The sequence below is a fragment of the Lampris incognitus genome, chromosome 4, assembly GCF_029633865.1.
Source record: "Lampris incognitus isolate fLamInc1 chromosome 4, fLamInc1.hap2, whole genome shotgun sequence".
Classification (NCBI taxonomy): Eukaryota; Metazoa; Chordata; class Actinopteri; order Lampriformes; family Lampridae; genus Lampris; species Lampris incognitus.
Genome location: NC_079214.1, coordinates 45,924,204 through 45,940,721, shown reverse-complemented (window position 1 = coordinate 45,940,721; position 16,518 = coordinate 45,924,204). Strand labels below are relative to the sequence as shown.

Sequence of the window (16,518 nt, the reverse complement as noted above, 5' to 3'; positions counted from 1 at the left end):
TGCACTGCGATGGTGGCTCCGTGGACAACGATGTCATCAAGGTAGACGGCCACGCCCGGGATCCCAGCAAAGATGGAGGCCATGATTTTCTGGAAACAACTTGGAGCTGATTAAACCCAAAGGCCATACGTGTGTAGCAGAAGACCCCTTTGTGGGTAATGAAGGCGGTGAGGTCATAGGCGGAAATCCCAGGGGGGACGGGGGGGACACGACCCCCCCATCCTGGGAAAAATATGATATATCCCCCCAATATATCACTATGTAATTTCAATAATATTAATGATACACGACGAAAGCACCTGTGCTGATTATAGACACTTAATAGTGCATATTTAAGTTTCAAAAGATCGCGATCCCCTGCCCTTTACATCACAATGGTTTTATCCACTGCCACTGCCCCCCCCCCCCTCCTCCCGAGTACTACAGTGCATGAGGGAAATCTGATAGTCTTTCTTTGGTGGTTAACATTAACCTCCAGTCCAGTAAGTAGTTCAAAAATGATATGTTAGACATTTCTTTACTTCTACCACTCAATACAATAAAACACATTTATAATCGTGACCAGTCTTAATTTTCGCTGCATTGAATTACAGGTCACTCTTTATGTTAGCTAGTAGTTAACTGATGTTTGCTAGCTTACTTAGCTAAGTTACAGTAGCATCAACCAGTGTTTGTGGCTGTTTGAATTTGAGAGAAACTAGCAATGCAGTGACCTTAGGTGACCGTGTGTTTGTGTCTACCGTCTGAAAGGCACTCAGTGCATATAGCTAACAATCAAGCCAATCGCATTATCATGATTTTTGTTGGCAGGGATCACTCAGTAGCTGAATTTTCAGAACTGGCGAACAAACCGATGGACCAAACTAAAGCAAGCAAGCTAACTACCTATCAGTTATCCAGTAGTAGTAATTATGGCTCCTCAATATACATTTAACATATTACAACGTAGGCTATGTGTTACAGCACTACTTTTGGTGTCTCCCTCAGGAATTGCGCTTGAGAAATTTCGTGTAATTGTCCCCTCCAAAGTTGATATCAGATTTTCGCCCCTGGGTGAGGTTGCTGCTTTCAGGGTGTAGGGGCACCTGGAGATAGCCCTGGCGGAGGTCGTTTTGAGAGAATGGTGGACCCATGGAACTGGGCAGTGAGCTCCTCTATCATTGGCAAGGGGTATCTATCAGGTATTATGGCTTTGTTTACCGCTTTCAGATCCACACAACACAAATGCGCAGCCCCCCCCCCTTCTTCTTAGCCACAACCAAGTTGGATATCCGAGGTGAAGCGTTCACCTGCTCAATTATGCCATCATCAAGCATGCGCTATAGCTCAGAGGAGATGTCATCGCGCGGGGCCAGAGGAGAGCGGTGGAGCAGCTGCATGATAGGCGTTACTGTTGGGTCTAACAGGGGCTGGTGGGTGAAGGTAGCGAGACAGCCAGCCTGTCAAAGAGTGCAGGCCACTGTTGCTGCCAGGGGTTGGCAACGGTGTGAATCTCTGTGCCAGCAGTGTCTAACAGGGTGAAACCTAGGCTGCTGAAGAGGTCAAGGCCAAGGAGATTGGCCACGTGGTGTGAAACGTGAACATCGGCAGAGTCTTGTCCCCATACCTCACGGGCAACTGAAGCGAGCCCACAATGTCAATTTCAGCATGATTGTAGCTGTGTAGGGTCATGGAGGGCGGTCCCAGCGGCTTGTGGAGAAGAATCGTTTCCAAGTTGCAAAGTTCAGCAGTGATACTGTGGCCCCCGTGTCGAGGAGGAGGGGTGGGGTGATGTCGTCACCGATCAATGAACATGTTTTAAATGACACTCATCCTGAGCGAACATTATGGAATATTGTTGCAGAAGCAGGTGCGGCTGGGAGTTGTCGCTGGGCTCTGGCTGGGGCAAACCTACAGACTTTGTGGGTGTGATTGAGCTTTCCACAGTTGGAGCAGGTTTTCCCACGAGCAGAACAGGTTTGTGCTCTTGAATTGTGTGTGGGAGAGCCACAGTTCCCACATTGCTGCTGTGAGCAAGCATGGGGTTGTGAGGCTACTTGTACACTGTCTGCTCTGCTAACAGCACTGGCGAAAGGAGTTGGTGCCTGTGATCGGGTGGTACCCACTGGCTGATCATTCAGGGGCAGCAAGGTGGGGGAAGACAAGACTTGCCGTGCATTCGGGTGCAGACTCGACCTGCAGTGCTATCTTAAGAGCCTGGGCTAGTGTCAGGTCATCATTTCCGAGCAACAGTTTGTCCCTAATTCTGTCACAGTTTGTGTGGAAAATGAGTTGGTCACGTCACGTACTATTTCATCTTGTAGCGCCTCAAATTTGCATACGCTAGCTAGGCCTCGTAGATCAGCCACATACTGGGACACCGAGTCACCCGCTCGTTGGTGTCGGTGCCTGAATATAACGCGACTGAAAAGAGCGCTCTGTGGAGTGCCAAAGTGTTCTTTGAGTAGATTTACAGCCTCTTCATATTTGGCGGATTTTGTGAAAGTTCCGAACTGTCCCTCTGCTCCGAGACAGTGCAGCAACAGTGCACGCTTTCTCCCGTCTGACATGTCGTCCAAGGCAGCAGCGAGGAGAAACGCCTCAATGTTACGTTGTGAAAAAAGACACGACAGGCGACGCTCTAGTCGGAGCGTACCCCATTTAATCAAACTACACAACTCAACGTTCACTCACATGACTCAGGTAAAAACGTTTAATCGGATCGGAACACAGCATTGTCGCAGCAATGCCAGACGTAAAAGGCAAGCCATCGGGACTAATGGACAAGTGCTCCACTGCACCATGGCGTACAACCCGGAGGGCAACGGTTTAGGTGAGCGGTTTCATCGTTTGATGAAGGCCGCTGTTCAGGCCAGCCTCACAGACAGCAGCTAGGTCGACCGGCTCCCATGGGTTTTGCTTGGCCTGTGGACCACCCCTAAGGAAGACCTCCAGTCCTCGTCAGCTGAGCTGGTTTACGGAATTTCTCCCGGACAGTGCGGCACCCTGGTCTGCTGCCTGCCAATGGGTTGTGTTCCAGGACGGTGCCAGCGTTTTCACTCCAGTCCCAACTTCGTGGCACGACCTCCCTCAGTCTTACATCCCCAAGGGCTGCAGCTGGCCGGGTACGTCTTCATCTGGCACAATGCCCACCATACCCCCCTGTGGCTTAACAAAACTTAACAAAAAATAATTGCATGGGGAAAACAAAGTGACACCAAAATTATCAAGAGGAGCGCAGTGGGGGCATGTTACGTACATCATTTATCAATAAATGTATGGGTGTCAACAAACAATCTGCCAGAGGTACTTTTTGTCTGTAGTCGCTTTTGAATTAATTCACCAGTGTTTTTTTTATAAATTTATTTCTAGTTTTCCCCTTACCCCACCCGATTAACCGAATGGCATATGGCCGGAACTCTTGTCGAATAACTTCCCTGGCTCACGTTTCCACAGGAAGGAGATAGTTGTAACACCAGCTGCCTTCAAACTCGTGTCGGCTGCTCTCGCTCTTTTACACGCTGAAGCCTCGCATGGATTGCATTACTTTCAAGTCGCCAAGGAGACGTAGGGAGAATGCTTTCGGTTGCTTGGCTGCAGGCGTCTGGATGGACCAGGGGGGGTCGCTGGAGAACGACGAGTCCCTAGACACTACACCGATCTACACCCACTATCCCTCGGGTAAGGTTGGCCTAATGAATGCTTTACCCCGTGGACGCTCTGGCTGTGACCGGTTACGGCGAGTCTGGGATACGAACCTCCCAGCCACATGACAAGCGGATTGCAAGAACGGCGGTATATTCCGCTCGGCCAACCAGTTTGGTTGAAAACTCACTAGTTGTAGACACAATGGCGTAAAATTTGCAACCGTGAGTGTGGAAGCAGCTCATAGTAAAGGGTTATGGTACATTAATTGATTTATGACTTGATGCATCTTGAATAATGTGACATGGTGCCGCAGCAGTTAGCGCGGTCGCCTCACAGCAAGAAGGTCCGGGGTTCGAGCCCCGCGGTTGTCCAACCTTGGTAATAATAATAATAATGCATTTTATTTGTGGGTGCCTTTCAAAACACTGAAGGATACCTTACAGAATACAGTTAAAAAAAACAAACAAACAAAAAAAGCAGCATTGTATCAGAGTGTCAGACAACGTAATATCAAAACAAAGCAGGTTAGACAATAAAAAGTTAACACAACAGATAAGTATGAAATCAACCTCTGCACAAAACTCAATAAAGCGTGGATCAGACTGAATATGCCGGTTTGAAAAGGTACGTTTTGAGATGGGATTTGAAGGTTGAAAGAGAGACAATGTTGCGAATTTCTTGTGGGAGAGAGTTCCATTGGCGGGGGTATAACGACTGAAGGCTCTAGTCCCCATGGTAGTCAGGCATGGTAGTCAGATGGTGTACTTGGTGGGTCATTCCGGGTCGTCCTCTGTGTGGGGTTTGCATGTTCTCCCCGTGTCTGCGTGGGTTTCCTCCGGGGGCTCCGGCTGTCCAAAGACATGTAAGTCAGGTGAATCGGCCATACTAAATTGTCCCTAGGTATGTGTGTGTGTGTGTGTCGGCCCTGTGACGGTCTGGCGGCCTGTCCAGGGTGTCTCCCCGCCTGCTGCCCAATGACTGCTGGAATAGGCTCCAGCATCCCTGCGACCCTGAGAGCAGGATAAGCGGTTCAGATAATGGATGGATGGATGGATGCACGCTCAGTAATCAAGGTAGGAAATCCCAGAAAGTTTTTACAAATGTTTGATATTTGTTTTTATTTATTTATACTATTTTATTTTTACTCTTACTTATTTGGTCTTACTCTTATTTTTGCATTGTCTAGTTTTATTTCTTTGTAAAGCACTTTTGTGACATTGTTTTAGAAAAGTGCTAAATAAATGAAATTATTATTTCTGTCTGGAGACAAAGCAACAGAGGCAAGATTGAGATGGCTTGGAGACGTGTGGAGGAGAGATGCTGGGTATATTGGGAGAAGGATGCTGAATATGGAGCTGCCAGGGAAGAGGAAAAGAGGAAGGCCAAAGAGGAGGTTTATGGATGTGGGGAGAGAGGACATGCAGGTGGCTGGTGTGACAGAGGACAGGAAGAGATGGAAATGGATGATCCGCTGTGGCGACCCCTAACGGGAGCAGCCGAAAGTAGTAGTAGTAGATTTCTGCAGCAGTAGTAGTGGTCGGCTGAGGCTCGCTTGCTGGATTTCACGTAGAGCACACGTCCGTTCTGATTGGCTGTCAGGATGTCGCCCCCCCCTCCTCTGAAACAGGAAGCCGGAAGTGGTGACCGCTTTTGGCGATGAGAGGCGCCCTCGGCACGGCCGCCCGGCTCTTAGCGGTCGTGTTTGTTGCCATCGCAGCGGTTTTACATTACCTGGAAAATTTGGATCCGGTCACAATCCCCAGGTAAAAGACACCTTGACAGACACATCGCCCTAGCTAAGGCTGGTAAATACAACGCAGTTTCTCAATCCGCGTCTCTTTCTGTGCCTCCTGTGCAAGGTGTTTCTCCGAGTAATACATATAACAAACATTACATGGCGCTAAAAGACTTTGATTTCAGGCCGATGGGGAAATGACTTGCACTCTTTAGGCGCTAATACGATGACTCCTAAATGATTCGCAGGTCGCCACGTTGTGTAAACCCCATAATAAGTGATTAATTGTTGATAGTGATTTGCTGTTTTTCACTCTTCCAACAAGAACAACATTGTGGTTTTTTTTGTTGTTTTAAAAAAAAGTAAAACGCAACTTGATTGATTGATTGCTTGATCATTGCTCCCATGTTTTTCGGTTGTTCTGTGATTTTACCGTTGTTCCTGTGCTGTTGTTTTGCTGCCCTTTTCTACTCGTGATTTATAAGCATGATTTTAATTCCCAAGTTTAATGCAATTGTAAGGTGACCTTTGGTGTTCAGAAAGGTGCAATTAGAATAAAAAGTTATTAGTATTTGATTATGACAAGGTGTTTTGTGAATAGTGCCTGAAATCAATGGTGTTGTTGAATGGGTGTGTGTGTCCCTTTGCCCATTCAGCGATAGAAAGCAAATGAAAGAAGGTAATGAAAACAACAACGCAAACAGCCAATCAAGAGCCATTACTACTTGCCTTCACTGTTCAGTCAAACTGAACACAGCTGGACTGATATGACAGTCATGATGATATATGACAGTAGTCAGAATCAGTGTTGGCAGGGTTCATAAAGAGATCAAGTAGGTGTGACAGTCTGTAGAATAGTAATTGTTCTAAAGTAAGGGAAAGTAAATGTCTGGTTTTACATGAAATATCATCCATCTTCTCCTATTCCACACACAGAACATACAAATGCACAGTATACTGACAAATCAACATTGCATTGTTGTATGCTGTTTTGAAAACGTAGCATGGCTGAGGATGTAAAGACGCTGGAGGAGAACTTGAGGCTCCAGAACAGAAGCTGTTTCCTCCTCGGTGCTTCAGGAGAAACGGGCAAGGTGCTGCTTCAGGAGCTGTTGGAGCGGAACATCTTCTCCAAGATTACGCTCATCGGGCGGAGAAAGCTCACATTTGAAGACAAAGCATATGAGAACCTGGTTTGTGTACAAATCTGTCGGTTGTCTGTCATTTGCATTCACGGTCAAAAAGAAGGCCATGAGTTGGTTAACAGTTCTCTCTTCTGTATTCAGGTACAAGAGGTGGTCGACTTTGAGAAGTTGGATGAATATGCTGCTGCTTTCCAGGGCCATGATGTGGGCTACTGCTGCTTGGGAACAACAAAGGCTAAAGCGGGGACTGTGAGTTGAAACCCAGAAACACTATTGAACCTCCTGTAACTAGGACAAAAGTATATATATTAAATAAGTGATATATTAGGGATACATAAATAGTAGTTGTTACTACTGTGTTTGTCACTGTGGGTGGTTTTCCTGGTGCCATTAAGTATTAGAGCAACACCAGTGGTATACACTACTACTACTACTACTTTCGGCTGCTCCCGTTAGGGGTCGCCACAGTCGATCATCCGTTTCCATTTCTTCCTGTCTTCTGCATCTTCCTCTGTCACACCAGCCACCCGCATGTCCTCCCTCACCACATCCATAAACCTCCTCTTTGGCCTTCTTCTTTTCCTCTTCCCTGGCAGCTCCATATTCAGCATACACTGATGAGCCAAAAAATTATGACCACCTGCCTAATATATGCTGTTGGTCCTCGGTGTACAGCCAAAACACCGCCCACCTGCCGAGGCATAGACTCTACAAGACCCCTGAAGGTGTCCAGTGGTATCTGGCACCAAAACATTAGCAACAGATCTTTCAAGTCCTGTAAGTTGCATGGTGGAGCCACCATGGAATGGACTTGTCGGTTCAGCACATTCCACAGATGTTCGATCGGATTGAGATTTGTAGAATTTGGAGGCCAGGGCAGCACCTTTAACACTTCATCATGTTCCTCAAACCATTCCCGAACAATGTGTGCAGTGTGGCAGTGCACATTATCCTGCTGAAAGAGGCCACTGCCATCAGGGAATACCATTGCCATGAAGGGGTGTACCTGTTCTGCAACGATGTCTAGGTAGGTGGCATGTGTCAAACTGATGTCCACATGAATGGCCGGACCCAGGATTTCTCAGCAGAACATTGCCCAGAGCATCATACTCCCTCCACTGGCTTTTCGTCTTCCCACAGTGCATCCTTGTGCCATCACTTCCCCGGGTAAACAGCGCACATGGACATGGCCATCCACATGATCTAAAAGAAAATGGGACTCATCAGACCAGGCGACCTTCTTCCACTGCTCCAAGGTCCAGTCCCGATGCTCGCGTGCCCATTGTAGGTGCTTTTGACAGTGAACAGGGGTCATCATGGGTACTCTGACCAGTCTGCGGCAATGCAGCCCCATATGAAGCAGGGTGCGATCTAGGTTAACTGCAGAAAATGAATTTCTCCATGGGGATTTATAAAAATACATCTTAATATCTGTGTGTTGTGACACATTCCCGTAACCGTTATTAAAATTTTCTGTGACTTGAGCACAGTAGACCTTCAGTTGATTCGAACCAGATGGGATAGCCTACGTTGCTCCCGCGCATCGATGAGCATTAGGTGCCCAACACCCTGTTGCTGGTTTGTACCTCCTTGGACCACTTTTGGTAGGTATTTGCCACTGCTGACTGGGACCACCCCACAAGTCTTGCCATTTCAGAGATGCTCTGATCCAGTCGTCTGGCCATAACATTTTGGCCCTTGTCAAAGTCGCTCAGGTCTTTCCTCCTTTCCATTTCTCCTGTATCCAACACATTAACTATAAGAACTGATTGTTTGCTTATCATCTAATCTACCCAGACCCTGACATGTGCCCTAGTTTGGAGATGATCAGCGTTATTTGGTTCACCTGTAAGTGCTCATAATGTTTGGCTCATCAGTGTAAACTCGTTGACACTAATAACAGTATTTTGTTTTTACATAAGAGTATTGCTCCAGTGCCAAAGTTTGGTGCCCAGGTGAAAAAATTAACACGCACAACAATGCGCCTTTTGTACTGAACACTTATTGACGGCATTGTGAAATAGTTGATGTCACTCTGTGTGTTTGTGTGCAAGCTAAAGATTTGATTTTAATCAGATTAAGGCAATACTTTGATCATTGCAACTGCCGTGTCATCACCTTAATGATACGATTGAAGTTTTTTCCTTATTGCTTAGGCACTATGTTTGAAACTAGGCTATTTTTACAAAACACTACATACCAACCACAAAACATTACACCAAACCAGCAAAACATTATACATCTCTTGTAAAAAAGCAAACAATTCTTGCAAAACTCTTCAAATTCTTTTTAAAGGAAATTGTGCTTTTGCATCAATACAATACACACAAACCATCATTTGAATAAGCACGTGAAGCACCAACTACATACCAATAGTATAGATAAAAAAAACTTGTGGCTTTTGCTTTTTCTGTGTGCAGAACATAGCAGTTTGCACTTACGTTGTGTCATACATGTAGTAAACACACAGGTATCCAAGTTTGTGAAGTGTAGAGGTGAACTCTGAACATAGCACACTATCAATACAAATAAGGGGGAGACATTTTTTTCTCAAAATGTTCTAACACTCCAACAACAAAAGCGCAAGTAGAAGAAAACAAAAACATTTGCGTTAGAAAAAAGAGAACAGAAAAAATAAGGCTAAATCTCACTTTCTTCGTAGGTCTGGCCATAAGACTTTATGCACATCACATGCGATGTTGTCTTGAGCTAGGCAGATTGGAAAGTATCACCCGGAGCGCCGTATTCAGGCCTGGCATGATCTCTGATTGATGTCTCCACAAACCTCCTCCACTGCCTGTAGAGGGGTATGCAGTGGTGGGGCTGGCGATCATACACCTTCCAATGCCATGCAGAGAAGAATTCTTCAATAGGATTCAAGAATGGAGAGTATGAGGGAGATTGAGTGCAATGAAAAGTGGGTGACCTGTGAAACAATTTCGGACCAAAGTAGCCCGGTGGAAACTAACATTGTCCCAGATGATAACTTACCTGGGCTGCTCTGGCCCCTGGTCATTAGGAATTAGTCTATTGATGAGGGTGTCCAGAAATGTAATAATGTGTGCAGTGTTGTATGTGCCTACGGTTGCATGATGGTGAAGGACGTCATTTTGACTAATAGCTGCACACATTGTTATGTTGTCCCGGGACATTGATGATGGCCCGGTGTCTGATGATATTTCTGCAGTGGCCCCTTGTTTTTGCAAGGTTGAAACCTGCCTCGTCCACTTATATTATTAGTTCATGAAGTACTGCATCTGCTTCTAGCTCCATGACTCCCTGAAAGAGACAAGACAAAACAATTTAGCACAGTACGAAAAGACAGGGATCAGTCAATATGATAGCACTATACACTTTCAGATCCAGTACCAATGATAGGATAGTATAGCTTACCTGCACATATTCATATCTGTTGTTTTACACAGTCCGAGTTTCTTTTGAAAGGGACTCTAAAATTGCTTCATCCCAATTCTATTGTGTTTCAGTAGACAAAACCATGCAGAGAGACTCACTCTGTTGACGTTTTGGAATATGGTGTTATCTGCTATTACGTGGTCCTGCAGTTCTGAGTCTGCAGTTATTTGCAATGACCATATTTACAATGTGGGTCTCCTGCTCTGAGGTGAACAGTCGACCTCTTCCACCAGATACTGGTTTTCTTGCAGTTCTGTAAAAACATTTGAATGGTTTTAGTGATAGATCCTTCTCATTATTAACGTACAGTACATATTACTGTACCAGTAAGACTACATCTCTTAGTTACTTACCAGTTATCATTTCAAAATATGCCAATCATACCTGTAACAGTATAGCGACTTAGATTTGGTTGAACCTGTTGCCCAGCCTCCCTCATGCTCATCCCATCTGATTTCATCAGTTATTGTGTTCCTGACACCTCTCCTTCTCCCCATCCTCCTTCACCCTCCTCCTCCTCCTCCTCCTCCACCTCCACCTCCTGTAGTTGTCACCCCTCTTACTCTCTCTCCAGTATTGTCCTCCATTGTTGTCCAAACCAAATGTTTACATGTGGCCTATATATAGTGTTCTAGCTCTGATTTTTAACTCATTATCTAAGTGTTTTCACATGTGTTGATGTGGAAAGGCAGTTGGCAAAATAGTCTAGCAATGTAGAGACCAGTGTTTACAGTTTTGCTGGAGGTGTGTTCATAAATTGAAAAACTGAGGGTAAAGCAGTGAGTTGTGTCAACAGTTTTGCAAAAAGTGTTACAAAATTGCAAACTGAGTGTAAAGCAGAGAACGTGCATTCAGTTTGGCACACTTGGTAAATGCATTGGCTAAAAGTGTTAACTTTTCAGAAATAGTGGTTCAAGAATAACTCTTAGTGTTTACGCATTCAGAAAAATTGTAATATCATAATCCAGTTAAGGTGTGAATCAGTGCAAGCACAATGCAATTAACGGAGCTAGAGAATTGGTTGTGCATATGCACCAAGTCCCACTAGTGGCATCTGACATGGAAATGATAGACAAAGGACAACATGGCTAGCAGCAGTAAACAAAGATTAAGGAAAGGAAGTCACACACTCATAACTCCAATAGAGGTGTTAATTAACTTAGCTGCCTTCTTCAGATAAAAAAAGAGGTGTGTAGCTTCCTTTTCTTAATCTTTGGCTACCGATCCCGCTAGCCAGCACCTCAACAATATAGATATTGTAGGTCTCCTCCCCTTTTTGATCCGCGGTGAACAAACCACATTTCTAGAGAGAGACTGGAACAAGGAGCGTAATATCTTAAAGGTTTTGGATGGGTGAAAAATCAAAAACTGGGACATTTCCTGAAAAATATCAGACACAATGCTGGAAGTAGGTTGCATGCAGCATAGCTTCTGTTCCATATTTCAGCTATCCACCAAGTCTTTTAAACTTGGGCTATTGAAGAGATCAATTAATTTGATTATCCACCTTAATCCGATTATTGACTGCACGTAAACACAGTGTCTGTCCAAACATGTGATACAGCATTGTATCACATTAAAACATAACCTTAAGGCAGTTATAGTCTGATGGGAGAAGAAGTGTTTCCAGTCTTTGAAAGTCGTCACAGGATGGTTGAGAGACTGACTTCTCACCTTTTTTTTTTCCTGTTATTTTCATCTTTCATTTTAGGAGGGCTTCATCCGTGTGGATCATGACTATGTTCTGAAATCAGCGGAGCTTGCCAAGGCCGGCGGCTGCACACAGTTCCACCTGGAGTCTTCTAAAGGGGCGGACAAAAACAGCAGCTTCCTCTACCTTCGGGTCAAGGTACTTATGTTTGATTCTCTTCTGCATAATTCAAGTGATTAGCTTTGACTATGATGACATAAGCTAATGTAACTTATTGATTTCTTTTGAAATAAAAGCCTCACTCAGATGGTATCACAAACAAAAATAAAAAATCAGTGAAATTTGGGAATGAACATAAGTTATCTTCCAGGGACAAGTTGAGGCAGATATCGAAGCCCTGGGCTTTGACAGATATTCCATCTATAGACCTGTGTAAGTATTTTCATGTATGTTTGTTTTTTGTTTTTTTTTTGGAGGGGGGGGTCAGCATTTTGAAATTGGATTGATATTTGGATGACTTAAATAAGTGAGAAAACATGGAATTTAAGTGAAACCATTCTTGCAGTACTTGTCCTCTTTTGAAAACCTTGATAAATCTGACTTTACATTGTCATGTTGAAAAGTCAGTACTGTTCTAGATAGACCACTTGAGAGGACAATAATATCTTGAATCCCCTGTACTCTCAGCCATAGGCTCTTGCAGCCCTACATCAACGTGCACTGTGTACATCATCTCTGACATTTTTAATTTTCACAGGTCTGCCTGTTAGTATCATACATTGTGATGGTGTATTGGACATGGTTGGCACATAATTGTTTGGGGCTTGATTTATATGTTTGGGTTTAGTAGGGTAATGTTATGTTAAAACTCCATTTGGGGCATCCAGGTAGCACAGCGGTCTATTCCGTTGCCAACCAAGGTTCGAATCCCTGTGTTACCTCCGGCTTGGTTGCGCGTCCCTACAGACACAACTGGCCGTGTCTGCGGGTGGGAAGCCGGATGTAGGTATGTGTCCTGGTTGCTGCACTAGTGCCCCCTCTGTTCGGTCAGGGCACCTGTTCAGGGGGGAGGGGGAACTGGGAGGAATTGCGTGATCCTGCCAAGCGCTACATCCCCCTGGCGAAACACCTTACTATCAGGTGAAAAGAAGCGGCTGGCGACTCCACATGTATCGGAGGAAACGTGGTAGTCTGCAGCCCTCCCCGGTTCAGCAGAGGGGTTGGAACAGTGACCGGGATGGCTCGGAAGAGTGGGGTAATTGGTCACGTACAATTAGGGAGAAAGGGGGGGGGGGCTCCATTTGGCATTGTCATGCAACGTATTGCAAAATTCTCGCTCTCGATGCAATTATTCATTCATTAAATCTACTTAAACAAGAGCTTTTGATGATATAATCTTGTTGCACCCCACACACGGGGAGATTGTTTATCAACTGTCATCAACTACTGGCTGTACTACCGTACAAACTGATTAGCATTTTATTTTGTCTTTTCCAAAAAAAATGCAATAAATTCGTTCTGCAATTGGATGGTTTAAAGTGACTTTATGGTGTGTGTGTGTGTGTGTGTGTGTGTGTGTGTGTGTGTGTGTGTGCGCGCGCGCGCGCGTTATCCTAGCCATTGTAGTCCACACAAATCCTGATAAATTTACCTCCATACAACCCATTACATTATTTACCTCAGTTATGATGGGCGTTGGCACACAACCGCTGCAGTAGCCAACATCATTTTTTCCACTTCTCAAAAAATGTGTGCAACAGGTTTTGCAAATATCTGATTCCCTCAAATGGGCAAGCAATTAGATGCACAGACACAACCAGTCCCTCTCTCTCAGCTTCATGCTGAAAACAATGGTAGTTTTATGGAGGTAGTGGTCAGGTAGCCTGGTCTTCTCATCTGACCACAGGAACACCACACCTTCTACAGCACTTGGATGTAATTTAAACATGGTTGCGCACTGTCCCTCAAAACGAATCACATCCAGTGGTGAAATAGGATGTAAACACGCCCTATGATTTAGCTTAATCTGTCAGTGTAACCTTTTAACTGGTGTCTATTCATATGTAAATCAAAGTATTGTTAAGGATTTCGTTGTTAGAGTATCAAAGTTCTTTACATAGTCACAATCTAGATATTTGTATTTTTCAGTGTTCTCTGTCACATACTGTTTTTTTATGGAAGTTCTCAGGTTTTTGTTTCTATGTTAAAATATTGTGTTTATGAGATTACACCAATTCGTTGAGAAACTCCTGGTATGTGCAAACGCACTTGGCTGTTAAATGAAGTTAAACTTGAATTTTTCAAACTTTGTGGAAAAGTTCATTCTAATGTCAACTCCAATACCTCTTTATTTTTCCTCCTAAAAAGGGTTCTCCTGGTGGACAGGCAGGAGAGTCGGCCTTCTGAGTGGATGGCCAGGAAGTTCTTGGGGACTTTGTCCTCAGTGTTTCCGACAGCCATGTCCATCCCAATCCAAGCTGTGGCCAAAGCCATGGTTTCCAACACACTGCTTCAGCCTGAGAAGCAGACGGAGATCCTGGAGAACAAAGCCATCTACACCCTTGGCAGCAGCACCCACAAGTAGGATGTGATGTCAAAATGAGGGAAACGGGACAGCTTTTGAAGCTGGTGATGCACCAAGGGCATTTTAACATGTTATCTTTTCACCTTATTCCCTGCAGGTTACTGTTTGGTGTTCACTTTCTTTCCTGCTGTATCCACATTTGTTTTTGTAAAGCAGCCTCTACAAACTAAGCCTATCAATTATTTATTTTTTCCTTCACCAAAGAATTTATCATTTGAGGATATGCATATTGTTGATATATGTTGACCGAGTCTGATCAGTGCGTGCGTGCGCGTTTGCACACGTGCATGCATGTGGGGGGAGGGGTTAATTTATTATTAAAACATGTATTTTCTAACTTTTTCATAACTCTTTCATATGTTATGAGCCGAAAGTGGGTAAGGCTAAGATGGTGGTGGATAGACTGTAGAGAAACTGATGTGCAGATTTCTCATGATCACTATAAATCAGACTGAGCACTTTGATCGCATCATCTTCACTCTTTGATTTGCACCATCAAACAATTTATTTTCTCTTTTCATGGTATTTCCTTAACTTTTATCACTTACCTATGAAGGACTGCCATCATTTCACAGCAAAACACAATAATGACAAATACAATAAGGAGTATTAAAAAGAAGTGGTGTGAACACGAGATATGGTGGTAAATAGAAAAGATAACCCCAGTACTTACTTTTCTTTGGCAGAACTATAATGTGGTTGTATGAGTTGATCCATCGTGGAGAGGACTGTCTGGGAAAACAAAAGAAAATATTTTATTTCTTCACTGTATTTCAAGTGGAAAAAGGGGAGTCCTTTGGGTTTGACTCGGTGGTCTTGTTTGTTGGTGTTGTCCAGTAATTCATTGGGAGCTGCCATCATCAGGCCTTTAATATTCATGTCTTTGTACTTAACCCAAGACCCGGCACTTAACCTTTCTGCAAAACAGTGCCTTAAATTGAAATTGACCATTTATTTTTCTCTTTCATGAATATGGAGAAAAATGTCAAATGCTTACTTCATGCTTTCTTAATTATGTTTTTCATTCATTTTTGATTTATTGTGTGGGGTATTTTATAAAATATATTGCAATAGTGTTTGGTATGAATAGCAGTGCTTAGAATTTGTTGTATATTTATTTCTTTGACATTAAAAAAAGTCCAGCCAATATACAGATGTTATTTATTTTCTGTTCTCATTACATTGTGATTTTATTATGCCACAATACATAAAGTTAGATTGTTGATGTTATGAATGACCAGATGACCCATTTTTAGCCACCCAGTCTCTGAATATTATGGTGTACTGAGTAACTAAGCTATGGCATAAAGCAGCAACAGTTTGCTGTGGCACACTGATAAATGATACTGATAAATTATGTTCACAGCACATGGAGGAAAAGACTTCATACAGATAATCCAGCTCCTTATAAGACATGGGCATGCATCTTTAATGTCAAATTTCCTCTTTTACAGCAAACCTCGTTTGATCTATTTTCTCCCAATAGCCTTCATGAAACAACCTCATTGACCGATAAGCAATTTTACCATAATAAAGTTACAGACTTTTAGTTGGGGCCGAACAATATTACTGCTCATTATAAACCTATCCACTTCCATTGGTTTTGAACTTCTAAGTTGTGGTGGTCATTGGCTCACAGATAATTTTCAACCATGATTAGGGACAATTAATTAGTCATGAGGAATGATTTAGCTTTGATGTTGGACTATATTATGTCATTGATGAAATTAGTCCCCTAATGTTTGAAAAGTCTTTGAACAGAGCCACAAATGTGTCCCTAATCACAACACGTGTCTGTTTTTCCAGTTATTCACAAAAAAAGAAGCTCATTCTGCAGATGAAGCTCTGCACTTATGCTGAAAATCATATATATATATATATATATATATATATATATATATATATATATATATATATATATATATGATGGTTCACGTTTAACAGAACATTCTACATGTTCTGTTATTTATAAACTATTTTTTTGTTATTCCGTCTTTGTGTTTTTTTTAATCTCCTGTTTTAACTAGTATTAGATTGTCACCTGTGGTTTAATTTTTCCACCGGGTTTTCATTCCAATGCAATAAACTAGGTGAGATTATCTTTTTATCACACATGGCCGCATTTTGAGATATGCATGAAGCAACTAATCTGCACAAAGGCCATCTCGCACAAAAAAATAAAAGAAAAAAAGCATCCATGAGTGGAAAAATTGATAACTGTAAATCTTTTTTTTTTCCTGGTGTCTCAGTTTTGTGTTTGCACCAAGGTGATGAGTGGGATAATTCTGCAAATATTCAGATGTACAAGTATTTACAACATGTTTCAGACTACGTGTGGGTTTGAATGCACAGTGGAAATTGG

General features: G+C 43.3%; 1 protein-coding gene across 1 annotated transcript; it reads left to right on the top strand.

Annotated features, from left to right (window-relative positions):
* The first annotated feature begins 5,272 nt into the window (after positions 1-5,272).
* On the top strand, positions 5,273-15,296 carry htatip2 (HIV-1 Tat interactive protein 2). Its single transcript, XM_056278899.1, has 6 exons — positions 5,273-5,390; positions 6,366-6,555; positions 6,649-6,756; positions 11,633-11,770; positions 11,943-12,004; positions 13,940-15,296. The coding sequence occupies exons 1-6, from the start codon at positions 5,284-5,286 to the stop codon at positions 14,154-14,156; spliced, it is 822 nt and encodes a 273-aa protein (XP_056134874.1). The 5' UTR covers positions 5,273-5,283; the 3' UTR covers positions 14,157-15,296.
* Positions 15,297-16,518: the final 1,222 nt, after the last annotated feature.